This window comes from Sapajus apella, unplaced genomic scaffold (genome assembly GCF_009761245.1).
Source record: "Sapajus apella isolate SASKATOON/1434 unplaced genomic scaffold, GSC_monkey_1.0 scaffold57, whole genome shotgun sequence".
Lineage (NCBI taxonomy): Eukaryota > Metazoa > Chordata > Mammalia > Primates > Cebidae > Sapajus > Sapajus apella.
The window spans coordinates 10,541,627-10,567,624 of record NW_022436997.1 but is presented as its reverse complement, the minus strand read 5'-3'; the positions used below and the strand labels follow the sequence as shown (position 1 = coordinate 10,567,624).

Here is a 25,998-nt window from a genome sequence, read left to right as displayed (position 1 = left end):
CCGACGCCGAGAGGGTGTGGCGCGGCCCTAGCGCACTCTAAGCAGTTGGGGGTCCTTTCTTGGAGGCCCGGCTCGCTAGTTAGCACCCCCGGGGCTAGCCCTGGCCGCTGCAGGGAGCCGGGCTGTAAGGGGCAGCGGGGTGTTTCTGACGCTGCCCTGGCACATGAGCCCCAGGTCCTTCGAGAGGGTTCCCAGCCACTAGGGTAGGATTTCGCTCTTGGGACAAAGGCCTGGCTTGTGCACGGGGCGGGGCCGCGGTACCAGAGCCGAGCTAGCAGAGCGGTGTCCTTGCTAGCGGGTTACAGTGTGTGTTGGGGGTTGGGGGTGTTCAGAGGACCGCAGTGGGGCGGGGCTGCCTCCGTCTGGCCCTCGGCTGCCTGCAAAACGCGGACCGGGTGACGCCCCAGGAGAAGCCACGCTAGTAGTTCCGCTCTGAGGGCGGAAGTGCGCGTCTGTGTCTGTGCGGCCGACCAGCTAGCGACATGGTGGCACCCGTGCTGGAGACTTCTCATGTGTTTTGCTGCCCAAACCGGGGGCGGGGAGTCCTGAACTGGAGCTCTGGGCCCAGAGGACTTTTGGCCTTTGGCACGTCCTGCTCTGTGGTGCTCTATGACCCCCTGGTAAGAGAGGTCGCTGAACGCATGATCCTTGTGTTTTTGAGGTTTGAAACTGTGGGCGTGCTCCGGAGGCGCTGTAGTTGCCGCCCCAGACCGAGAAGGCGAGTCGGGTGGGCTCAGGGGAGCGGGGTTTGAACTGGGAGTCTCCAGTGGGCCCGTCGGACTGGTCCCTCACCCCTTTCTGTCTCACGCGCGGCGTCATCCTAGGGCCATTGCTACCCATTACCTGCTAGTAACCTGTTAGCCCCATGCTGTAACCCGAATGATGAGAATCTTAGCCGGCTTGGCAACTATAGTGCGGTTAATCAGTTTGGGTTTTAAAACAATTGAAATTTACATGAGGATTAAAATCATCCCACAGATGGAGTCTCATTTCTGTATTTCCTTCAGTTTTGGTTAATGAACTTTAGTGGTATTAAATTTCAAGGAAATGTTACCTGTGTTTTAGCTACAGGAATGGACCTCTTAGGGAAAGTGCCAGTTTGGGGGAAAAGTAATAGGGGATGGGGATCCTAAGCACTGATTGTAAGGCAGGACTTCCCTCGACTTCACCCAGTCAGTTGGTTATTTTCTTGGCATTTTCCTTACCAAATTTCTCAAGTCAATAGTTTCTGCATGCTCTCCAGAATTCATTATAACCCCATTCCCACTGGCTAATTTAATTTAGGTCAATACAGTTAGTCTTGCATCTCAAAAGGAGGCAAAGTATAAAAAGTAAAATGCTGAAAGTTAAAATACAACGCAAGAGATGGCTATATGCATTTCTGATCATATTGCTTTGTTAATTTGATTAAAAATTTCATTATTAGCCGGGAGCGTAGCTTATTCCTGCAATCCCAGCACTTTGGGAGGCAGAGGCGGGAGCATCACTTAAGTCCAGGAGTTCAATACCAGCTTAGCAACATAGCGAGACCCAAGTCTCTACAAAAAATTAAAAAGCAAATAGCTGGATGTACAAAAAATTAAGAAACAGCTGGTTGTGGTGGTGTGCACCTGCATTCCCAGCTACTGGGGAGGTTGAGGTGGGAGCAGGAGTTTGAGGCTGCAGTGGATGGGGGTTACACCACCGGACTCCAGCCTGGGCAACAGAGCCAGATCCTATCTCAAATAATAATAATTATATTCTCACACCCTTTGCAGATTCAAATTTATATGTCAAATATTTTTATCCACATTACCCCATGTTGAGCTTGCTTGCCTCTTCGCGGTTTATTATTTGCATTCCCGAATGGCAAAAGCAAGTGCGAAAAACAAGGATAAACTTTAAAAGGACCATGAGGCAAGGACAGATTATAAGTGAGAGAGACCCCAGCAGGCCCATTCTGATTCAGCTGTAGAATCCCATGTTTTTGTAGCAGTTGAATAGATTTGTTCCTATGCTTTCCATCTTATTTTAAATGATAACCTAATGGCTGAGCTAGTGAATTTTAGCATATTTAGAAAAAAGTATTGAGTCTAAAAAGGACTTTTTCCTGTTAAATAGTTGCTGGTTGGGCTTTTTTTTTTTTTTTTTCTTGGCGTGTAGAGACACAATCTCAGCTCAGTGCAACCTGCAATCTCCGCCTCCCAAGATCAAGTGATTGTCATGCCTCAGCCTCCCCAGCAGCAGGGATTGCAGGTGTGCACTACCATGCCTGGCGAATTTTTGTGTTTTTAGCAGAGACAGGTTTTACTGTGTTGGCCAGGCTGGTCTCGAACTCCTGGCCTGAAGTGATCCACCTGCCTTAGACTCCCAAAGTGCTGGGATTACAGGCGTGAGCTACTGCACCTGGCCTTGGTTGGGCTTTTAAGTAAATATAGGAATAGAAGCATGTCAAATACTAAAAGTTTTGGGAATGATGCTCATTCAGCAAATCTTTGAGGACCATCTGTGGGTTAGCCCTGGGCTGAGTGATGATGACAGAAATAATAAAGATAACGCGTGGCCATCAAGGAATTCTCAGTCTAGTGGGAGAGACAATGAAATACAGTAAGTTGCTTTACAACCCCAAATAACCTGTATGTGAAATATATTAGTTTATGCACGTTTGCCTCTTCCTTTTTCTTCACCATGAGAATTCTAGCTGACATATAAGCAGATTCAAAGCCATTGCCATTGGCAATGAATAGAGAAAGGGGCTGTAAGGAGGGAGACGCAGTAGTCATAGTTAAAATTTAATGATATGTGAAATATAAGAGCTCCAAGTTTGGGGTGAGGTTGGTGAAAGCAGCTTGTTGAGGATCTGTGGGGAATCTGGCAGTAGGCCCTGCAGGAATCTGATGTGTGAGATCCTTAGTAGTTGTGGCCTTGTGACATAGTGCCACTGCGGCTGAAAAACCCACTGTCTGGCCATGGCATGCAAAGTGAACTGTGAACTTGTACCCATTAATCACAAATTCATCTACTGAAGGACTTTTTTTTTGGCCAGTGGAACCCTCAGATTGGTGCAAGCATGGTGGGCCTGCTTCCAAGGAAGCAGCTGCTTGTTTAGCTTGTGTCAGGACAGGCTGCCTGGGTGAGAAGGATGTGGACATTGTAGGAGAGTGAGTAGAACCAGGCGGGTGCAGACCTGAGAGCTCAGTGTAATGACAGGACAGGATGCGGGGAAAGTGGAGTATCAGGAAAGGCAGGACTAATTTAGAGGAATGGATAACTTAAGCCATGGATACAAGTTTATGGATTGAAGAAGGCAAATCTGTTTTATGTAATCCTGATCTTTTTATTAGCATCCAAAACACTGAAATCTGTTTTTACTTATTTATTAATTTTTCTGAAGGATAAATTCCAATTTACAAACTGGTATTTTTTTCTCTAAAGAAAAGGGTTGTTGTTACCAACCTGAATGGTCACACCGCCCGAGTCAATTGCATACAGTGGATTTGTAAACAGGATGGCTGTAAGTATTAACCAGATTGTTAAAGTTGTTCTCAATTGTTTTCTGATAAAGTATCATTAGCCATTTTTTCTCATCACTTCTCTTAATGTGTATTATTATCTTATATGCTGTTATGCAGTTGGAGAAATAGAAGAAAAATGATATGCCCAGTAAAATATCTAAACTGTATTTTTACTTTGTAGATGTTGAAGCTTGGATTATACAGCAGTGCTTAGGATGAGGGTAGTGCAGCCCTAGACTTTGGCAGAATCCCATCCCACCTCCCCAGTTGCCCATAAACTTTTAAAAACTTGTAAGCAGGGCCTACACTGAGGCTGTGATTCAGAGATTCAACTTCTAGGTCTGTTTCTGCCACAAACAAGCTATTGCTTTTTCTTTTTATTATTTTTTCTTTTATTATTTTAAATTTTTGGGTTTTTTTTTTTTTTTTTTTAGCTAACTGGCTGGAGACTAGAATGTTTATTTTTTTTAGAGACAGGATCTCACTTGTCCCAAGCTGGAATGCAGTGGCTCCCTCAAAAGTTTCCTGCGGTAGTAGGGACCACAGGTGTGTGGCATGATACCTCTCTAGTATTTTTTTTTAAGACAGCGCCATAGCCCAGTCTCCTCTGTACTCCTAATCTCAAGCAGTCTTCCCTCCATGGCCTCCCAAAGTGCTAGGATTACAGGTATGAGCTGCTGTACCTGGCCAGCTATTGCTTTTTTAGGCAAGACATTGCATCTCATTTGACCGTAGTTTGCACCTTAGTTACGTCTCAAAAGTAAAAGATTGGACTAGAAAAAGGGAGTCTTAGAATCTGTTTGTAAGACCTATGAGATCAAATTATTTTCATAATAATATCAAGAAGTTATTCATAGTTTTCATTCTCATTCTGTCATGAATGTATAGTGTTTTCCAGCAGCCACATGATGTGTGATACTGCAGCAGATTAAATACAGAAGCAGATAGGAAAATCCGGCTATATTCAAATAAAATCATATGTTAAAGAGATTTGTAGAAATGTGAAAGAGTTCCTCTTTTTTGTTAATTTTTTGTTTTGGAAACCATTGGGGATTTTCCCTATCAAAATGTTATGTATGTTAACGTATCGTGGAACCCATTGTTATTTTTAAGTAAATGGTTAAACATATATTTTTTATATTTCTCAGTTTTAATTTTCAGTATTAATTTCCAATATTGGTACACATGATTCATGTAATCAAAAACCGTCGGGGGGGGTCCTCAAAAATTTTGAGACCATAAAGGAATTCTAAGACCAAATGTTTTGAAGATTTCTGGACAAGATTATCTCCAGGTCTCTTCCATTTCTAAGATCCTGAGTCCAGAATTTTCAGTTGAAATATTGGTTGCATTTAGATGGTGCTCCCAAAATCCTATGATAGTTCTTTAGTTATCTTAAATATGCTTACTGTAGTATTGTTATGGATTCTGAATTTTATTTTTCATTCCACAAACATTTCAGGGCATTTTGAGCCAGGCACAAATGCAGAATTACCTAAATTATTAAGACTTTGCTGTGATTTTATAAATGATGTTTTAAAAAGTTTAATAAGCTACTTTATTTGCGTCTGTAGGATTAGTCACATGTCAGGTCAATAAAAATCATTAAATGGTACAAGGGGTGGCTGTTAGTGTGGATAATAAAACACAATTGTAATTATATTAATTGCCACCAAATAATATCAAAGACTGACTTTCAGTATAGGGATTTGTTATAAAATATTAATTTGGGCTTGTATATTTTATCTTCCCTTTAAAAGTGAGGTTACATAAAATGAATTGCTTATTACTGTGATCTATAACTGTGATGATTGATTTCCTTTAATCGAACTGCCGGATAATGCAGATAGCCTTTCCAATCCTTTATCAGTGATAAAATTTTAATATCATTTCGTGTTTTTATTATGTCTGAATTTTACATATTATTTTATGTATAGACATTGTTAAAATCACGTATTTTGTTAAGTGGCTTAATTTCTGTGACTCATGCAGTTGAAGCCTGTGATCACAGTTGGCTGGCAGCAGAGTTAGGACTTGAACCTGGGCCTTCTGAGTACAAATCTAATGCTCTTTAGACTACGCCAGCTGCTTCTCTGAAACAAATAAAAAGAAAATTCAAGCCCAAATTAGGTTATTTGCCCCTTTTTTGGTACTATTTTTTCTTCTGTTATCGCTGAGAAGTTTCAAGTGTTTAAAAGATCTATTTTGAAGTATGTTTCTAATTTCAAAAATAAGTCATATTCTTGATAGTATCACGTGACTACAACATTTCATATAATGTTCCTGCCAAGAGTGTTTAGCCTGCATCTAATCATGAGGAAACAGTCAAACAGGGATTGAGGGACATTCTGCAAAACAACTGCTGGGCACTGTCATTGTCACAAAAATGAGGGGGAGTAGGAAACTGTTCTAGGTTAAAGACCAAAAAGATGTGATATCCAAATGTTCAGTGTGTTTCCTTAGATTCTGCATCCCAAACAAAGTTATAAAAGACATTACTGGGACAATTGGGACATTTTAATATGTACCGTATGTTACATAATAATACTTAGCAATGTTAGAATTCTTGAATGTGATAATTGTATTGAGGTAATGTAGGAAAGTGTGTTCATCCTTAGGAGATATATGGTCTTTGAGGATCAGAGATCACAGTGTCTGCCACTTATTTTTAAGTAGTTTGCCTCCTAAAAAAGTTGTGTATGTATGTGTGTGTGTGTGTGTGTGTGTGTGTGTGTGTGTGTGTATATATATATGTATATGAAGAGTGAGATATTAAGCGAATATAGCAAAATATTACCAGTTTGTGAATCTAGGTAGAGGGTACAGGGATATTGTTCTTTGGTATAGCTTGGAAACTTTTAAAAAATTGCAGAAAAAAATGAATAAAGATGTTTACTGAAATATAATTTTTTTCAGCCTCTTCTACGGAATTAGTTTCTGGAGGATCTGATAATCAGGTGATTCACTGGGAAATAGAGGATAATCAGGTGGGTAGACATGTTTATAATCATAAGAAATGATCTTGTTTGTTTGTTTTTTAAGAGGCAGAGTCTCACTCTGTCACCCAGGCTGAAGTGCAGTGTCGCAGATCATGGCTCACCTCAGCCTCCTGAGTAGCTGGGACTACAGGTTCCTGACATCATGCCTGGCTGATTTTTGTATTTTTTTGTAGAGATGGAGTGTTAACTTTGTTGCCCAGGCTGGTCTCAGAAATGACTGTTACATTTACTTTTAGTTTTAATTTTTTCCTTCAATTTAACTGTGTTACTCCTTTATGACGTTTCCTAAATCTTGCTCATCAGCAATGCAAATGCTATATCTTATGTACTACCCAGGCCCTTGTACCCTTTGCTCTGATTTCTACTCCCATATTTGTATGCTGTTAACTGTCTCTGTGAATTTCCTGTCATTTTGGAATGATTTTCAAACTGTTCTTACATGGGCTGATCTGTTTTCAATGCTTTTGCTGTACGAATACAGACTTACAAGACTCTCCTCAGTGCTACCCCACACTTCTGTCATATTATGTTTTTAAAAATTATCTGATTGAGCTATACCTGCTTAAAGGTGTGCAAAGAGTATTTTCAATAGATCTAATATTTTTAGGGGGTAATGACAGACTTGTAAAAAATAAAAAAAGATTATAAATATGAAAAGTATAAAGAAGGAAAACCCTGTACAAAATCTGAGCAGAGTTAACTTTCTGATGAAAGTCATTCCACATCTCTAGTTATATGTGTATAATTATACATAACAGATTATACTGTATCTGAGGGTTTTTTTTTTAACCTTTTTGAGGTGAGATCTGGCTGTATTGCCCAGGCTGGAGTGCAGTGGCTGTTTATAGGTACGATGTTAGTGCGCTATAGCCAGGGACTCCTGGACTCAGGTAATCCTCCTACCTCAGCCTCCCACGTAACGGACTGCTGACACATACCACCACACCTGGGTTAAGTGTTTTTTCCAAGAAGTCAAAGGCTAATGATTCTCAAGAAAGTTAGTGTACAGACCCTTATATGTGAGTATTACATACCTTCTTTAGTAAGTATTATAATTGGAAAAACAACTGAAAAGACATTTAAGGAACACCAGTATTTCAGTATTTCAGCAGACAGTTCATAGAAGATACCTTTTAAAAGAAGTGGTGGAATATCACACACTTGAAACTTAAAAAAAATAAACCCAAAACATCAGTAGAAGAAATGCCGGAGGGAATAATCTTGATGACAAGCAGATAGACTTGATAAGCAAATGGAATTTCCCACTTCTCTTTGCCAATTTTTCATTTTGCAGACCTACTTGATTTAGGCAAGTATCCTGAGTGGATGCTAAAAGTACTTAGTAAAAGTTTGATGGGGAATAGAATGTTTATTCAATCCCAAAATATACTCAGCACCAAAAAAAAAAAAAAAAAAAAAAAAAAAAAAAAAAAATAAATTAAGGTCACAGTGAAAAAACCTGGCAGATAATACTTCTACTAAATATGAAGGTTAGCGTCACTAAAACTTGGACAAACTGAAATCACTTGCCTCTTGATGGGATATACTTATGTAGTAATGCTGTCAGAATGTATATCCTAAATCTATTCGTAATGAAAATCAGACTAATCTATCCAAATGGAGGAATATCCCACAAAACTGACCTGTATTCTTCAGAAACACCAATGTCATGGACATCTTGCCATGGTAATAAGCATATATTTATCTACATTATCCTTTTTGTTGGCTACATTATATGTCTACAGTAATTTAATTAGTTGCCTGTCTTTAGGTTGATTGCAGTTTTTCACTATTATAAACAGTGGTCAATATTCATTTGTCTTTAATATTTGTTACCCTAGTGCTATTGTCTCCTCAGAGTAGATCCCTAGATAGGAGATTGCTGTGTCACAGGGTATGCACGTTTTATGTGTTGTTGATATGGTCAGACAGACTTCTTGAAAAGTTTTATTCTTTTCAACTTAGAGGACCCATTTCTGGTCAGACGTTTTATTGATATCTTTATCCAATTAAATAAAGGTTAAAAAAATTCCTTTTTTTCCCCCACAATGCTTCTGTTATTCTTTCTGATTCAGCTTTTAAAAGCAGTCCATCTTCAAGGCCATGAAGGACCTGTTTATGTGGTACATGCTGTTTACCAGAGGAGGACATCAGATCCTGCATTATGTACACTGATCGCTTCTGCAGCTGCAGATAGTACTGTTCGACTCTGGTCTAAAAAGGGTTCAGAAGGTAGGTTTGGAGACATGATAATCCAGACAAACGAAATAATATTTATCAAATGAATGACAACTAGAAGAGCATATATATAATTTTTTAAAACTTTCAAGCAACTTTAAAAATATTATAATTCTAATTTAAAGTTTTCTTTTACACTTATTTAAAATTATCTATGCCAGAATTTTTTTATGTAAGTCATTTTGCCCTCTGTAACATTGTTAAAATTTGGCTATTTAACTTCACGTGGTCAGTGCGGGGCTCAGGATTGACTTATCTCATCTCTGTGCTATTACTCGGGACTGTGATGATGTTACCCACCTCTCCGGTTGGATAAGCTCTGAGGTAGTTGTTCATGGTGTTTTCTATTATTTCTTAGTAACGTCCCTTCAGACTTTAAACTTTGGAAATGGATTTGCTCTGGCTCTCTGCTTGTCTTTTTTGCCAAATACTGATGGTGAGTATCCTGCTAAGTATATATTAAAAGAGCAGTATATTTGCATATTGTCATATGATTAGAACTTAAAAGAAATATATTGGGTCTTAATTTAATTTTGTGCCTAAATGTTTCTATGAAGCAAGTTAAGATGTGAATAACATGCTTTGATTATAATATTCAAATAATCTTAGTATAGAACATAAAGTTAAGGGGGGTTTATTAGGATTTTGATAGCTATTGATAATTTGACTTACTGTATACTCAACATTGATACTGTTATCAAATATACTATGGATGTACATAGATCTAATTTGGAGAAAGTATCTAATTCTTTAGAAGGTGAAGGTCTGGGGTAAGTTGAAAAAGTGATGAATGAAGATAGCAAGTGAGCATTTCTCTCAAAATGATAGCTCCCTCACATCCTGCATAATGACATTTTGCCCAAGACCACTTAAAATCTCCAAACAGAAAAATTTCCCTTTTGTTGTGAAACCCATCTGTACTTATCTTTGAGTATCTTCTACAAAGATAATAGCCAGTGTGAGTGAGTCAGCCTCTTTGCCTCCACAGTTACCTGGAAGATAGGCCAAATGGAGAGAGGCAGGACCTCCATTTTGTGCAAGGCTCTGTGGAAAGAGAAGCTGCATATATTCTGGTATCACACATAGAATTTCATTTATTCCATCTGCATTCAGGCCAAGTGACTGGTGTGTTTTTTGTTTGTTTGTTTTTTGGTAGTTGATCTAAATAGTAAGAAAATCTTTGAAAAACACACTTGGTGGCAAGGCATGTCCTTAGAAAAAGTCCCTGTTTTATCTAGCAGAGTCATTAGGGCTGCCCCTTTGGTAAAGCAAATTATTAATAATTTTTTCATCTTATTAAAGAAAATAATTTTATAGTCACATCTTTCATAGCTTTTTAAAATTTTAAAATTTAAAATTTATTTATTTATTTTTTAGAGATTGTACCTAGGCTGCAGTGCAGTGGTGATCATAGCTCACTGCAGCCTCAAACTCCTGGGCTCAGGTAATGTTCCTACCTTAGCCAAGTAGCTGGAACTACAAGCATGCTCCACTACATCCAGCTAATTTTTTTATTCTTGTAGAGACAGGGTCTCTTTATGTTCCCAAGGCTGGCCTTGAACTCCTGGATTCAAGTGGTTCTCTTGCCTCCACCTCCCAAAGTGCTAGGATCACAGACATGAGCCACTGCATCTGAATCCCCTTGCATAGCTTTTTGAATTTTTTATTTTTTTGACACAGGGTCTCATTCTGTTGCCCAGGCTGGAGTGCAGTGGTGCGATCACAACTCACCTCAGCCTCCTGAGTAGCTGGGACTCCAGGCACATGCCACCATGCCTGGCTAATAGCCTTGTATAGATTTTTAGCCAGGTTGGAGTGCAGTGGTGTGATCTCGGCTCCCTGCAATCTCTGCCTCCTGGGTTCAAGTGATTTTCCTGCTTCAGCCTCCTGAGAAGCTGGGATCACAGACCATGCCCAGATAATTTTTGTACTTTTAGTAGAGACAGGGTTTTGTCATGTTGGCCAGGCTGGTCTCAAACTCCTGACATCAGGTTATCCACCCACTTCAGCCTCCCAAAGGATCACACGCCCTAGGATTACAAGCGTGAGCCACTGCACCCAGCCTTTTATTTTGTTTTAAACAAAATAAAACAAGGTTTTCAAACAAAATATAAGGTCCTCAAAGTAACAAACATACTCTTAAATCTGTGTGCAGTAGCCATAATGCTGGGGCTTATAGTAGCTGTTCATTATTTAGTTGTCTTAATGACTTTTCGTCTTGGTCTTCTGGCTGACATGGTGAAAATGCTCTCTACTTGCTCTTGAGCTTATTTTTCCACTTCTATCGTAGGTGGCATCGAATGGAGGGAAGGACTGGATTCTCATTTAATAGTCATTATTTACCAAGTAACCACTGAATAGGACATTTTAGAATGTTCATTGTATTCCTGCAGAGCTTGAGCATTATTAATTATTCATGTAGTGGTGTGGGAAATAGAAGTCAGGATTCTTTACTTAGACCTTACAATCCAGGATAGTTGATAATCATAATATGTAGTAGAATAGAGAACTCACAGTAAAGCCCGTTTTTTTTCTGCCCCCCAGTACCAATATTAGCATGTGGCGATGATGATTGCAGAATTCACTTATTTGCTCAACAAAATGATCAGGTAATAATATTATTAAGAGGCTGGAATTATGCTCTGCTTAGTAATATCTCAATACAGACTATATCCAGACTATAGAATTTTAGGAATGTTCTAATCTAAACCAAAGTAATCCAATAGAAGAATTTTTTTTTGACAGTCCTCTGTTAAGATGCTTGTCTACTCTGAACATGACGTAACCGCTGCCTTAACCATCAGGCTCAGAGTTGTTAGCGGGAAAGGTCATTAGGTGGGGGAGGAGAGATGGAAGATGCTGTGGTAGTTGTTTTTCTCTTAAAAATTTAAATGAGATGTAACATACCTACAGTGAAGCATTCCTAGTAGTGTTTATTTGCTCTTCTGAGCTTTTCTTAAACTTTGAGTAGTTAAACTAAAGGAGAGAAACTTAGAAAGGGGTTGACTAACTCTAGACTTATTTATTTAATAGTGAGGATACTTGTTTCTTTGCATTCTATAAGAAGGTTAAAAATGGTTGTGAAAGTCCATCTATTCAACTTTTTTTTTTTTTTTAAACGGAGTTTTGCTCTTGCCCAGGCCGGAGTGCAATGGTGCAATCTTGGCTCACCACAACCTTTGCCTCCTGGGTTAAAGGGATTTTCCTGCCTCAGCCTCCCAAGTAGCTGGGATTACGGGCGTGGACCACCATGCCTGGCTAATTTTGTATTTTTGGTAGAGATGGAGTTCCTCCATGTTGGTCAGGCTTGTGTCAAACTCCTGACTTCAAGTGATCTGCTCACCTAGTCCTCCCAAAGTGCTGCTGGGATTACAGGTGTAAGCCACCACACCCTGCCTTTTTTTTTTTTTTCTTGTTGTGTCTCCTGGGCTGGTACGGTGGTGAGAACATGGCTCACTGTAGTCTTGACTTCCTGGGCTCAAGCAGTCCTCCTGCCTCAGTCTCCTGTGTAGTTGAGACCACAGGCGTGTATCACCATGCTTGGCTAATTTTTAAATTTTTTGTGGACACAGGGCCTCACTTTTTTGCCCAGGCTAGTCTGAATCTCCTGGCCTCAAGTGATAGTCTCACCTCAGCCTCCCAAGGTATTAGGATTATAGGTGTGAGCTACCGTGCCCAACCCACCTTTTCTCTATATTGTGTCTACAGTAGGTACCATTTTATCTTGTAAACATTTAAAATATTTGAGATTACAAATATTATATTATCTACTCAGAGTTGCTCCAGTTAGTGATTTAGATATTATGTGATGGGTTTTTCATTGCCAAAGGAAAGCTTTTTCCTGTCTAATCAGATAGTGTTCTCAGTAAAAGAGCATTGCAGTAGGACTGTCTGAGACCAAATGATGTCACTGGTATATATGAAGTTGTTAAATTCTTACATCAAGCCCAGTGATTTTTATCTTATTAGTTTCAGAAAGTGCTTTCTCTCTCTGGACATGAGGATTGGATTAGAGGAGTGGAATGGGCAGCCTTTGGTCAGTATGTAATTTTGCTCATGCACCTATAATGGGAGAAAGTATGTGTTACTTCCAAGAAAGCAGGCTTTTATGTTTTAATTTTTAAGTTTTATTTATATGTCATGTTTTTCTGTTGTCCCAATGAGAAAAGAGGATGCTTATCCCTTTTGTTGGTTGTTAGTTGGGTGGTAAAGGATTAAAAAAATTGATATTTATTAGATGATACTAGCATCTTATTCACATGCAGACCTTCTTGTAAAGTTCTTTGTAGAGCTTAGTAGACTATATATGAGTAATACATGTTTTAAACATGTATTAGTATTGTATGCATATTTGTCAATGTTACTAAAAATGAATATAGGTCAAATGAATTGAAGGGTAAGGAAACAAAGTATTGTTTTTTTTAGGAAACCTAGAAATATATGTATTATAGAGAAAAAAGTCTTTACCTAAACTTCACAATATAATGTTTTAAAATTAATAACAACTTATTTTTTAATTAGGTAAAGATCTGTTCCTAGCAAGCTGTTCACAAGATTGCCTGATAAGAATATGGAAGCTGTATATAAAGTCAACATCTTTAGAAACTCAGGATGATGATAACATAAGACTGAAAGAAAATACTTTTACTGTAGAAAATGAAAGTGAGTAATAATGAAAATACCTGATATAAAAATACTTAGGTCTCCTAGTTGGTTCATTTCTTTTCCCACCACACACCTATGTGAAGGTTAGTTTTTCACAAGTGTCAGATTCCTAGATTCCTACCTGAAATTTCTTTGTTCTTTTTTTTCTTTTTTTGAGACAGAGTTTCACTCTTGTTGCCCGAGCTGGAGTGCAATGGCATGATCTTGGCTCATTGCAACCTCCACCTCCCACGTTCAAGCGATTCTCTTGCCTTAGCCTCCTGAGTAGCTGAGATTACAGGCGTGAGCTACCACGCCTGGCTAATTATTTTATATTTTTAGTAGAAATGGGGTTTCACCATGTTAGCCAGGCTGGTCTCAAACTCCTGACCTCAGGTGATCCGCCTTCCAATCTACCCGACTTGGCCTCCCAAAGTGCTGGGATCACAGGTGTGAGCCACTGTGCCTGGCTTCTTTTTTTTTTTTGAGGCATCTTACCCAGGCTGGATTGCAGTGGCATAATCACAGCTCACTGCAGCCTTGAACTCCTTGGCTCAAGTGGTCCCCCTGGCTTAGCTTCCCGAGTAGCTAGAACTATGCCACCACACTCACCTAATTTTTAAAATTTTTTATAGAGATGGAGTCTCGCCCATCTCTACGAAAGTCAGTCTCCCTTGACGGGTGGGAATTATGGAGATTACAATTCAAGATGAGATTTAGGTGAGGACACAGAGCCAAACCATACCAGTATTTTAGGCTATAAAATTTTCATAATGAATGAGGATAATAAGGATGCTGGCACGTCTGTTTTTCCTTCCTCATTGTAATATAATAGTAGCTGTCTCAGAAAATTGTAAAACTAGAAGATATTCCTTAATACTTATTTATTACCAGCTAGAACAAAATATAAGGAAAAATTAATAACTTTTTCTCCTATAATTTTGAACAGTAGTTGAGATTAAAGAAATTTAGAATGCATGTTCTTTTTGTTGAATCTCAACTATCATATTTTGTTCTAATTTTTTTTTTTTTTTACATAGTTGTCCAACTGGCTTGGTTATGAAAATATTCTTTTTAGAAGAGCTTTGAGGAAATAATACCTTCACTGCTTTTGTTATAGGTGTTAAAATAACATTTGCTGTTACACTGGAGACAGTGCTAGCTGGTCATGAAAACTGGGTAAATGCAGTTCACTGGCAACCTGTTTTTTACAAAGGTAGGAAGAAAATCGTACACATATCCCTTATTCTAGTTAAATTTTATGGCATGGTAAGCTGACCAAATCAAGTGGAGAATTTTTTTAGTATGATGAGAAATCTCAAGTATATGACATTTTCAAGTTGGCAAAGTGTAATGCTGCATTCCTATTCTGCTCGACTCTCAATTCTATTGAACATTGAACTCCTAAGTGGGAAATGTGTGATTCCTGCCATGGTGCTGAGATTACCACACACCCATTAAGTTTTTCGCTTAAAACTTTCCGCTTGATTATTATGGGCTTTAAGAAAAACTGACTCTCAAGCCAACTTCACTGGATCCTTTACCCTCAGCAATAACAAAGTTGGTACCACTGAGATACATTATTTATGAGGAAATAAGACTCTGTTTCTCCATCTTTCTTTTGCCCTTTATCTCCATTATGGAGTGACAGTTCTGTGCATGTTCAGGCTGGTGCTGAGTGTACAGGTAGGTGAGGCATAGCCTCATATTCTTCCCTAAGGCAACAACAGCAATAATTACTTTTTAGGCAAACCACCATTCAATTCTTCCTTACATTATGCCATGTTTGCTATATTAAAAAAAAAAACAAAAAAGTTGAATTTATGGATATTGAAGACCCTGTTATGTATTCTTTCCTGAACATTTCCCTTTCATCCTTCCCTAGAGGCAATTATAATAATGAATTCAGTGCATATCATTTTCATGCATGTTTTTATACCGTTGCTACACATCTATATAGCTATAAACAATATTGTTTTGTAGCTATTAAAACTTGGCAGCAATATGTATTCTTTTACAGCTTGCCTTTTTAGCTTACCATGTTGTAGAGCTGTATCCACATTGATTTGTGAAGCTCTAGTTATTTGTCTTTATTGTACAGTAATACTGTCTGAATATATTACAACCTGTTTATCTCTTCTTCTAATGGTAGACATTTGTGGTGTTTGCACTTTTTTGCTATTACAAATAATACTGCAGTGAACATTCTTGCAGTACCCATGTTTTGTTTTTTTTTGTTTTGTTTTTTCTGGTAATCTATAAACATGATGCTTGTTGATCACCTAAAGGGATTAGGTTTTATTTTTTAGATGGTGTTCTACAGCAGCCAATGAGATTATTGTCTGCCTCCATGGATAAAACTATGATTCTCTGGGCTCCAGATGAAGAGTCAGGAGTTTGGCTAGAACAGGTAAAAATCTTAGATATTTAAGGAACAGAAAATTAAGTTTTGTGAACTCTGTATTTAAATCCCAAGTCTATATTGATAGACATGCAAATTTTCACTCTTTGTGTACGTTAAAATACTGGGAATTTAACGATCTCTAGAATCAGTGGTTTCTCATGAGAAATGTAGACTATTGGCTAAGAATTGTTTTCTGTCTGTTATTGTACAGGTTCGAGTAGGTGAAGTCGGTGGGAATACTTTGGGATTTTATGATTGCCAGTTCAATGAAGATGGCACCATGATCATTGCTCATGCTTTCCACGGAGCATTGCACCTTTGGAAACAGAATACAGTTAACTCGGTAAGAAAAGAACATTTAAATAAAACATTTCCAATCAAATAGAGTGAATCCTAGCTAAATAGTATTTTACTCATAGCACTCTACAGAAAGATAGTAGAGGCATTTTAAGTTAAAGTGACATAACTTTTTTCTGTAGACACTGTTGAGCTATTGAAATTTGCATGTAGGTAAATTTTCCGCATAAGTGCACTGTATTTCTTTAAGCTATAGAAGTTTTTAATGAGAACTTTTCTGAAATGTGTAGCTTTCCTGTCTTCTTAAAAAAATAACATAATTAGTTGCCTTGTTGGACTACTAGGTACCTATTAGTGAATGAATGTCAGTCACAATAAATGACTGACATTCAATGAGTAAGAGCACGCCTGGGCATGGTGGCTCGTGCCTATAATCCCAGCAACTCGGATTGCTGATATGGGAGGTTTGCTTGAAGCCAGGAGTTTGAAAACAGCCTTGCTGACAGAATAAGACCCTGTCTCCAAAAAAAAAAAAAAAAAAAAAGTCTTCTCCCTTTAGTCATGTAGCTGCCTCTCTACAGCATTCCTTCTTTTACTTTGTAATCTGATTTGCTTCTGATCTGCTTCTAGTTTGGGAACATTAGATAGCAAGAATAGAGTGGCCAAGAGCACAGGCCCTTGGAGCTGGACAGCCTGGGTTCACTTACTAGCTGTGTGTCCTTGAGGACTTTAGTTAATCCCTGCCTCAGGTTTCTCATCTGTAAAATGTGGATAGATTTTTTTTCTTTTGACTGGATCTCACTCTGTCACCTAGTGTGATCATAGTTTACTGCAACCTCATACTCCTGGAGTTAAGCAATCTTCACGCTTCAACTTCCTGAGTAGCTGGGACTATAGGTGTGCATCACCACACCCAGCAAATACTTAAAAGTTTTTTTGTAGACACAGGGTCTTGCTTTGTTGCCCAGGCTGGTCCTGATCCTCCTGCTCAGTCTCCCAAAGTGCTGGGATTACAGTTGTGAGCCACTGTATCTGGCATGTGGATTGTTAATAGCAGCTACTTACAGAGTTATTTTTTTGTTTTGTTTTTGAGACGGGGTTTTGTTCTTTTGACTAGGCTGGAGTACAATGGCGCGATCTTGGCTCACTGCAGCCTCTGTCTCCTGGGTTCAAGTGATTCTCTTGCCTCAGTGTCCTGAGTAGTTGGGATTGTAGGCGCCCACCACCACTCCTGGCTAATTTTGTATTTTTAGTAGAAACAGGGTTTCACCATGTTAGCCAGGCTGGTCTTGAACTCCTGACCTCAGGTGATCCGCCAACCTTGGCCTCCCAAAGTGCTGGGATTACAGGCATGAGCCATCGCACCCAGCCTACTTAAAGGGTTTTTATGAAGCTTAAATGAGTTAATATTTATATGATGTGCAAAACAAGGCCTGGCACATACTGGATGCTATATAAGTATATTTTATGTTATTATTTTTTAACACTTAACTGGTGTATTATAAAGGATATTGCAAAAGAAACAGAAGTAGAGACATATAGGATGAGGTATGGGAGAAGGGGGGTCAAGCTTCCATGCCCTCCCTGGGCGTACCATCCTACGGGAACCTCCATGTGCTTAGCTATTCGGAAGCTCCCTGAACTGTGTCCTCTTTGGTTATTATGGAAGTTTCATGACGTCAGCATTTTTTCCCCCGGGGTGGAACCTTCTCATGGTGGGGTTTAAGACGTACAATCAGACAGGTGGGGAAGATTAGAGTCCTGTCCTGGGGCAGGTGAAAGGAGGTCAGGAGACAGTCTGTCAGAGGCCTGCCCCTGAAGCCTAACATACCCAACATTGTAACTGAAGACTGTAACAAGGGCTGTGGGAGTTTTAAGCCAGGAACTGTTGTCAAAGAAAACCAATGTACGTAACATTGCAGGCCATGGATCCCTCAGGCCAGGGATCCTTTACATAAAAAGATATAGGCTGGGTGCGGTGGCTTATGCTTGTAATCCCATTGCTTTGGGAGGCCAAGGTGGGAGGATTACTTGAGCCCAGGAGCTCGAGACCAGCTTGGGAAACATAGGAAGATCCCCATCTGTAGAAATAATTTAAAAAATTAGCCATGAGTGTGCAGCCCTGGGCATGGTTGCAGGCGCCTGTGGTCCTAGTTACTTGGAAGGCTGACGCAGGAGGATTGCGTGAGCCTCGGAAGTTGAGACTGCAGTGAGCCATGGTTAAGCCACTGCATTCCAGCCTGGACAATAGAGCAAGACCCTGTCTCAAAAAAAAAAAAATGTATACACACACGCAAAATCAATAATTAGTCCAGTCCGTCATACTGTATGAATGCCTCCCAGGATGAGGCCACTCAGGTTTGCAGATTTCCTCCAATTTTGTCAGGTTTCAAAAGGAGTGGCCTCAGTACATGTTATATACAGCTTCACTCTTTCAGACATCTGGGATAATTGAGCTAAGAGACAGTATCATCTCTTGCTCTGAGACTCTCTTCTGAGTTGTTAATGTAATATTGAATTTTCCTCAATGACCCATTTATTCATTTCTTTACTCTCAGCTGCTACTTTCCTTTCTTTATTAATACCCAAGCCTTTTCACCTTTTGAAGGAACATTAGAATTGCCATTGTGCTGGTCTAGATTGCTGGCAGTAATACAAGTCAAGCAAGTAGCTCCTCGGTCCACTACATTCAGACAGGGTAAGGTTAGGTAGATGCCGAACTAGTGAGCTGTTTTTACCACCAGGCAATGTAGCTATTTTCACCTTTAGGCCCAATTTTGCTAGATGGGGTGAAGGTACAAACCTACCCCCATGCCTTAGGAATTTTCATATAATGCTTAGAAACATAGTTAAATGTTGTGTGTGTGTGTGTGTGTGTGTGAGCGTGCGCGCGCGCACGCGCATCCTCTTAGAAATGATCCTTGCTGTTTCAGCACTTCTTGCAGCCATGGTCCTAGGACCACCGCATCAGATAGAGGAGAAAAAATAAAAAAAAAAAAAAATTTTAAGATGATTTGGGGAAGGAAGAAAAACATTGTAGTCATTTTACCAGTGTACTCCTCCCTTGGCAAGAACTGCATAGTCATACCAGCATCCTCCCCAACCCCCTTCCCCATCAACAGGAAAAACAAAAATCTAGCAGGGACACTCAAGTTCCACTCATGTTGAGTGTGAGTACACACTCATGAAGGTATATAAGCCAGCCCTTCATGCTTTAATTGCCCTCTATTTTAGCTAACCAATGTTTCAGTTGCCCATTCTACTTCTCTGTCAAACTATGACTCTAAGGAGGAGACATCTCTGCCCATAGTTGGACATTATGAGCCGTACAGTATATTCTTTGGTCTAAAGAAATGTGGTCAGCCATCCAGATCAGTTTAGTATCTTCTGTTCTGGTTTTTTAATGGCACATTGAGCGTTTTTATCTTCCGTTGGATAAACAAAACCTACTGCACAGTCAGCTTCAGTTCCTGTCAAGACCCATTTATAGTTCCCCAGGGCTACTAGCATCAGTCTTACTTGCCAGCCATGTTCACGGCCTTCCCACCAGAGTCTGTGTCCTATAGTCATCAGCAGTCTCTGTCTCTCTTGCTGACAAACAGAGCAGTTCTTCCTGGCATTAGTTACCTTAGAATTGCCATCTATTAACTAAGCAGCTCTTGAGAGCTATTGATCCGACACTTTAGAATCCAGCAGTTTTTCACACAGTTCCAGAGTCAGTTCTAGGGGAAGAGAAACTCTTTGCTTGTCTTATCTCCTCCTTGCATTCCGCAAGGAGTTTATGCAGGTAGCATAAACTATTTCCATTTTATTATGAACTCTTCCTGGCACTGCCATCCCCATTAGAATGTTTCTCTGATATCACTGGAGACAGTATGGGTATTTCAGGTATCATAGGGGTAGTTTCAGCTAATGTTTTGAGGGGCAAGACAGTAAATGCCCCTCAAGTGGAAATTCTCTAGTCCAAACCCCAGTAGTTGTTACTGGGAGGTGCTCAGAGGCTTTAGCCATAAGCCTGAGGAGCTCTGCCACAGTGGGTGATGAAGTAGAGAATTTATCCTTCCCAGCACTCTGGCTTCAACTCTTCATTTTGTGGTTCAGGCAATTCTGGTTCCCATTTAGCATATCCAGTTAATATTGCCTAAAGGTCAGATTTACATGCCTTCTGTTTTACAATACCAGGTAGGGGAAACATTCCCCAGTCAGAAACAACATTCATTCCCAAGATATAATCAGGTAAAAGAGATGCAACCACTTCATATGAAATGTGTTCAAATATACCAACTTTCCTAGTCCTTTTAACACTTACATTTTTATGTTCTCTTTTCAGGAACTTCACCCCCAGACCATTTTACCCCTTCTTGTGCAAAAAGCTTTGGGTCCCTTGCTGCTGAGAGTTGAGCCTAAAAACTCCAGCCCTTTTGTCAGTCTTTATCTTCATTAGTTTCCCCCACTATTGTCCCCGGCCAGATCACATTTTTCATTATAGTATCTGCCTTCCAGCTTTTTTTTTCTCTTTTTTTTTGAGACTGGGTCTCATTCTGTTGCCTAGGCTGGGGTACAGTTTTACAGTCCTGGCTGACTGCAGTCTCAACCTCCTGGGCACAATCAATCTTCCCACCTCCACCTCCTGAGTAGCTGAGACTATAGGCAGGCATCACAATACCCGGCTAATTTTTTGTATTTTTTGTAGAGACAGAGTTTTGCCATGTTGCCCAGGCTGGTCTCAGACTCCTGGGCTCAAGTAGCCTACCCGCTTCTACCTCCCAAAGCGCTGAAATTATAGGCTTGGGCCACCATGACCTGCTCTACCTTCCAGCTTTTAACATTTCTTCAAACTGGGAGAAATACAGTAAACTGATTTGGCATCCTTTAATGGTGGGAGATGAGGAGGGACTCCCTTTGGTCCAGCCAACTTTTGGTAGTGCTGTATTAATACCTTTGTTTTAGGCCAGGCGTGGTATCTCACACCTGTAATCCTAACGCTTATGAAGTCTGAAGTGGATGGATCTCTTGAGCCCGGGGGTTTGAGACAAGCCAGGGCAACATGGCAAACCTTGTCTCTACAAAAAATACAAAAATTAGCCAGGTGTGGCTAATTCTTTAGTGTGAAGAAATAACGATTGGCCATCCAAATCCATTTAGTATCTTCTGTTTTTATTTTTTTGGGATGGAGTTTTGCTCTTGTTGCCCAGGCTGGAGTGCAATGGCGCGATCTTGGCTCACTGCACCCTCACCTCCCTAGTTCAATTGATTCTCCTGTCTCAGCCTCCTGAGTAGCTAGGATTGCATGTGCCCACCACCATGCCCGGCTAGTTTTATTTTTATTTTTATTTTTATTTTTAGTAGAAATGGGGTTTCACCATGTTGGCCAGGCTGGTCTCAAACTCCTGACCTCAAGTGATCTACCCTCCTTAGCCCCTCAAAGTGTTTGGATTACAGGCGTGAGCCACCATACCTGGCCAGTTCTGGTTTTTTACAGCACCTCAGAGGCTGAGGTGGGAAGATCACTTGGGCCTGGGCGTGGGAGGGAGGGTTAGGCTGCAGTGAGCCGTGATCGTGTCACTCCACAAAGATCTTTGTTTTAACACCATCAGTTTCTGTTTTATTCATTCTGTTTCTTAATAACCATCTAAAGATTTCCATCCTGCTGGTGTGAATCCCATGACTCTTCCCTTTGTTTTTCTTCTTAGTTTCATTGCATCAGTGTTTTCTTTATTCACCTTATTAATAACCATTTAAAAATTTCCACCTTTCTGGGGTGAGTCCTTGACTCTCCCTTTTACCTTCCCTATTTTTTGTTAACATAATGTTTTTATTAGCATCTGTAAGACTCATGAGGAGAAGCTGAGACAGCAAGTTTGATACGGCTTTTTGAACTGTTTATAGATTCTGCAGTACCATCACATGGGGTACCCATGTAGAAGGGACCCCCTTAGCCGTAGCATTTACCAGGACCTGGGTAACAGGCATATTCAGCAGGTGAATATCCCTGTCATCACAAAGCCAGTCTCACAGGGCCTACATACAAAGCATTCTGGTGCCCCATCTGGTGTGTTACACTTGCTATTTATAGATTACATTAGGCAGTCCCCATTTTCGGGTAAACAGACCTTACAGTGGTTTTTATCCAGTCTACCTGGCTGGCTGTTCCCTCGGGAATAATCTGTGTGTCTGGATTATATCTCCCCATCCATGATTGTTCACTTGTGAGCTGTGGATCCTGTGTCAACCCAAACATACTCTTCCACTCTGTAGCATTTAAAACAAAATATACTGCCCCTAATTTAATCATTCTCATTGTCCATTTTAGCAAAGGTTCCTAAAGAAGCTGATGATACCAGTCTATAAGATGTAACAATTCCTTCACACTATACCCTTTGGTTTCAGTAGTTACTAGGTTTTGCCCTTCCCCCGCATTGCTTACCTTCTTAGTAACCACAGAGCTTAGCAATACTTTCTATTGTCTCTGCATAATTCTCTCCTTTGTGGGTGACTTTGAGGCTGGTAGCCTGAGTTTACACCCACATTTGAGCTGGGCCCAGCCTCCAGTCCTTACTTAGCACCCTCATGTACTTTCATTTTAGCCATTATAGGTAACAGTAACCAAGGGACTGAATTTTGGATTAAATATTTCACTTTTTTCTTATTAGTTTACATTTCCTTATACATCCAATGAACCAACTCTTAGAGTTGGATCTATCTCTAAATTCCACTGGTAACTATAACCTTTAGTCGCTGATCCCAACACAGCTGCAGCTTCATACCATTGGTGAGCATGTGATCAAGGATTCCCCATTCCCCACCCTTTTATCCTTTTTATTCCCAAACCACATGTTTCTGTGAATCAGGGCCTTTCCAGCAAATCCTGCTTCACTAACATCAAGAAGGTAGGGAAAATTCTCTCTCTTACACAACAATAATCATCAACTTCTGTAAGTAAATGTGTGGAGATTTCTTTGCCCCACATACAAAGCAGCAGACACCAGCTGGGTGTCTTCTAATTCAGTTTCGATACTCTCTACCCAGAGATAGTGTCAGATCCCAGAGGTTCAGGGCTCAGTCCACAAGACTGTCCCCTACTCTACCAGTCACAAGCCTAGGCCTCAGGAACTTCTGACTGGCCAGCTTCAAGTTGGGGTTCCCTCAACCCCCTCTTTAGGTTCAGTTAATTTGGGGCAGCTCACAGAACTCAGGGAAACGCTTAACATTTATTGGCTTATTGAATTGAAAGTGACTTGTTTTTTAAATAGACTTTTTTTTTAATAGAGCAGTTTTAGGTTAACAGCAAAATTGATCTGAAGGAATAGTTTCCACGACTCTATACCCCCACACATCAACTTACAGCCTCCCCACTGTCAACATCCCACAGCAGAGGAGTACATCGTTACAGTCAAAGGTGATTTTTTTAAAAGCCAAACACTGCCCTTTAGGACTGTTACTGTGGAAAACTGTGTTATTAGTCAAAAAGTGCTGTCCATTGCGCAGACCTTTTTGTAAACTCCCATTAGTGCTAACTTTAGAATCAGTTTTTGTTCACAGACGCAGGAACATTTTTTGTCACAGCCTTTTTTTTTTTTTTGACCAGAAATAATATAGTTTAGTCACTGACTTATCTATCAGACTAGATTTTGAATGACCTGTTAGCTACTTATACACATTTAATTTTCCTCTAAAGTTTAAGTTTTATTCCCACTTGAGTTTGTTCAAAAAGATGCTCTGTGGACCAGGCACGTGACATTTTCTATATTTTGTTATTGTTTGTTTATATGGTTGTTGTAGGCTTCTTAGTAGGTGAACCAACTAGGTTTGATTCATTTTTTTCTGTCCTCTACACCTGTAACTCCTTTTACTTATAAAGCCATCAGGCCCACATCCACTGACTCATTTTACACAATGTTTTTACATTTTATGCAATTTTTATTTAGCTTAATAAATACATAGAACCTAGTGTATACCAGAATTATCTTATGTACTTTACAAATGTAACTCATTTAATCCTGATAATAACCCTAGAAGGTAGGTGCTGTTTTAATACCTGTTTTATTCTATAATTGAGACACAGGTTAAGTAGTGTCTGGCTGCTCAGTAAATGATGAATGGGGGGAAATTTCCCACAGTTACTGCTTTAAAGGATACAACACATATTCGAATGCCTAAGCTCTCACATGATTGATTGGAAAGTGGATCCTGTTATTCTGTGATCCGATCTTGTATACTTAGCTCTTCACCTTGCCAGAGGGCTTTAGTCTTCTTTGTTATCGGACATGAGTGCTTTACTTTGGTGGCAGTCTTTGATTATTTTGATATGTGTCATGAGCACTTTCATTTCAGAGAGAGTGGACTCCACAGATTGTCATTTCAGGACACTTTGATGGTGTCCAAGACCTAGTCTGGGATCCAGAAGGAGAATTTATTATCACTGTTGGTACTGATCAGACAACTAGACTTTTTGCTCCATGGAAGAAAAAAGACCAATCACAGGTAAAACATCTTCTTCTTTTATGTATTTATTTATTTAGTTTTGGGACAGAGTTTCGCTCGCATCACCTAGACTGGAGTGCAGTGGTGCAATCTTGGCGCACTGCAGCGTCCTCCTCTAGGTTCAAGCAATTCTGTCTCAGCCTCTGGAATAGCTGGGATTAGACAAACCCACTACCACGCCAATCTACTTACTGTGTTTTTAGTAGAGATGGGGTTTCACTGTGTTGGCCAGACTGGTCTTAAACTCCTGACCTTAGGTCATCCACCTGCCTTAGCCTCTCAAAGTGTTGGGAGTACAGGCATGAGCCACTGTACCCGGCCTCTTATTTTACTAATCTATTTGAAAGAAAACATCTATGAACACATGAAAATTAGGGCAACTATGCTAGCTAGCCATTAGGAAAATGCAAATTAGAACCATGATGCACTGGGCGTGGTGGCTTACACCTGTAATCTCAGCACTTTGGGAGGCTAAAGCAGGTGGATCACAAGATCAGGAGTTCAAACCAGCCTGGCCAAGATGGTGAAACCCCATCTCTACTAAAAATATAAAAATTAGCCAGATGTGGTGACAGGCACTTGTAATCCCAGCTACTTGGGAGGCTGAGGCAGAGAATTGCTTGAACTTGGGAGGTGGAGTTTGCAGTGAGTTGAGATCGTGCCATTGCATTCCAGCCTGGGTGACAGAGCAATACTCTGTCTCGGGAAAAAAAAAAAAAAAAAAAAAAAGAACCATGATGCAATACCTCCACACACCCTCTTGAATAGCTAAAGTAAAAAATATATTAACAAGTGCCGGTAAGGATGCAGAGCAACTGGAACTTTCACACATTGCTACTGAGGATGCAGAATGATACAGCCATCCTGGAAAACGATTGGACATTTTATTTTTTGTTTTTTGTAGAGACAGGATCTTGCTATGTTGCACAGCCTGGCCTTGAACTCCTGGCCTCAAGTGATCCTTCTGCCTCAGCCGCCCAAGTAACTAAGACTACAGGTGTGAGCCACCACGCCCAGCTAATTTTTAGATTTTTTTGTAGAGACAGGGTAATGCTGTGTTGCCCAGTTTTGTTATGTCTCATAATTTTAGGTGTAATTAGGAAGCATTATCAAGTGTATAATAAGAGCCTAAAGTCATATAATATTAGATGATAGTAGTTGAGGGCAGTTCTTTTTTTTTTTTTGAGATGGAGTCTTGCTCTGTCACCAGGCTGGAGTGCAGTGGCACAATCTTGGCTCACTGCAACCTCTACCTCCCGGATTCAAGGAATTCTCTGCCTCAGGCTCCCCAGTTGCTGGGATTACAGGCATGCACCATCACTCCCAGCTGATTTTTGTATTTTTATTAGAGATGGGATTTCACCATCTTGGCCAGGATGGTCTTAAATTCCTGACCTCGTGATCTACCTGCCTTCACCTCCCAAAGCGCCGGGATTAC

General features: G+C 40.0%; 1 protein-coding gene across 2 annotated transcripts in view; it reads left to right on the top strand.

Annotated features, from left to right (window-relative positions):
- The first annotated feature begins 121 nt into the window (after positions 1–121).
- The window catches only part of ELP2 (elongator acetyltransferase complex subunit 2), a 44,348-nt gene continuing 18,471 nt past the window's right edge, over positions 122–25,998 (top strand). Inside the window, exons 1-12 of one of the 2 annotated variants that reach the window (XM_032245307.1) lie at positions 122–620; positions 3,415–3,493; positions 6,411–6,481; positions 8,569–8,725; positions 9,090–9,167; positions 11,276–11,340; positions 12,701–12,767; positions 13,253–13,393; positions 14,496–14,591; positions 15,685–15,785; positions 15,991–16,122; positions 24,411–24,560. In XM_032245307.1, the coding sequence (XP_032101198.1) occupies positions 483–620; positions 3,415–3,493; positions 6,411–6,481; positions 8,569–8,725; positions 9,090–9,167; positions 11,276–11,340; positions 12,701–12,767; positions 13,253–13,393; positions 14,496–14,591; positions 15,685–15,785; positions 15,991–16,122; positions 24,411–24,560 (1,275 nt within the window). In that variant the 5' untranslated portion in view covers positions 122–482. The remainder of the gene's footprint in view (positions 621–3,414; positions 3,494–6,410; positions 6,482–8,568; positions 8,726–9,089; positions 9,168–11,275; positions 11,341–12,700; positions 12,768–13,252; positions 13,394–14,495; positions 14,592–15,684; positions 15,786–15,990; positions 16,123–24,410; positions 24,561–25,998) is intronic. The other variant, XM_032245308.1, reaches the window with a different exon arrangement.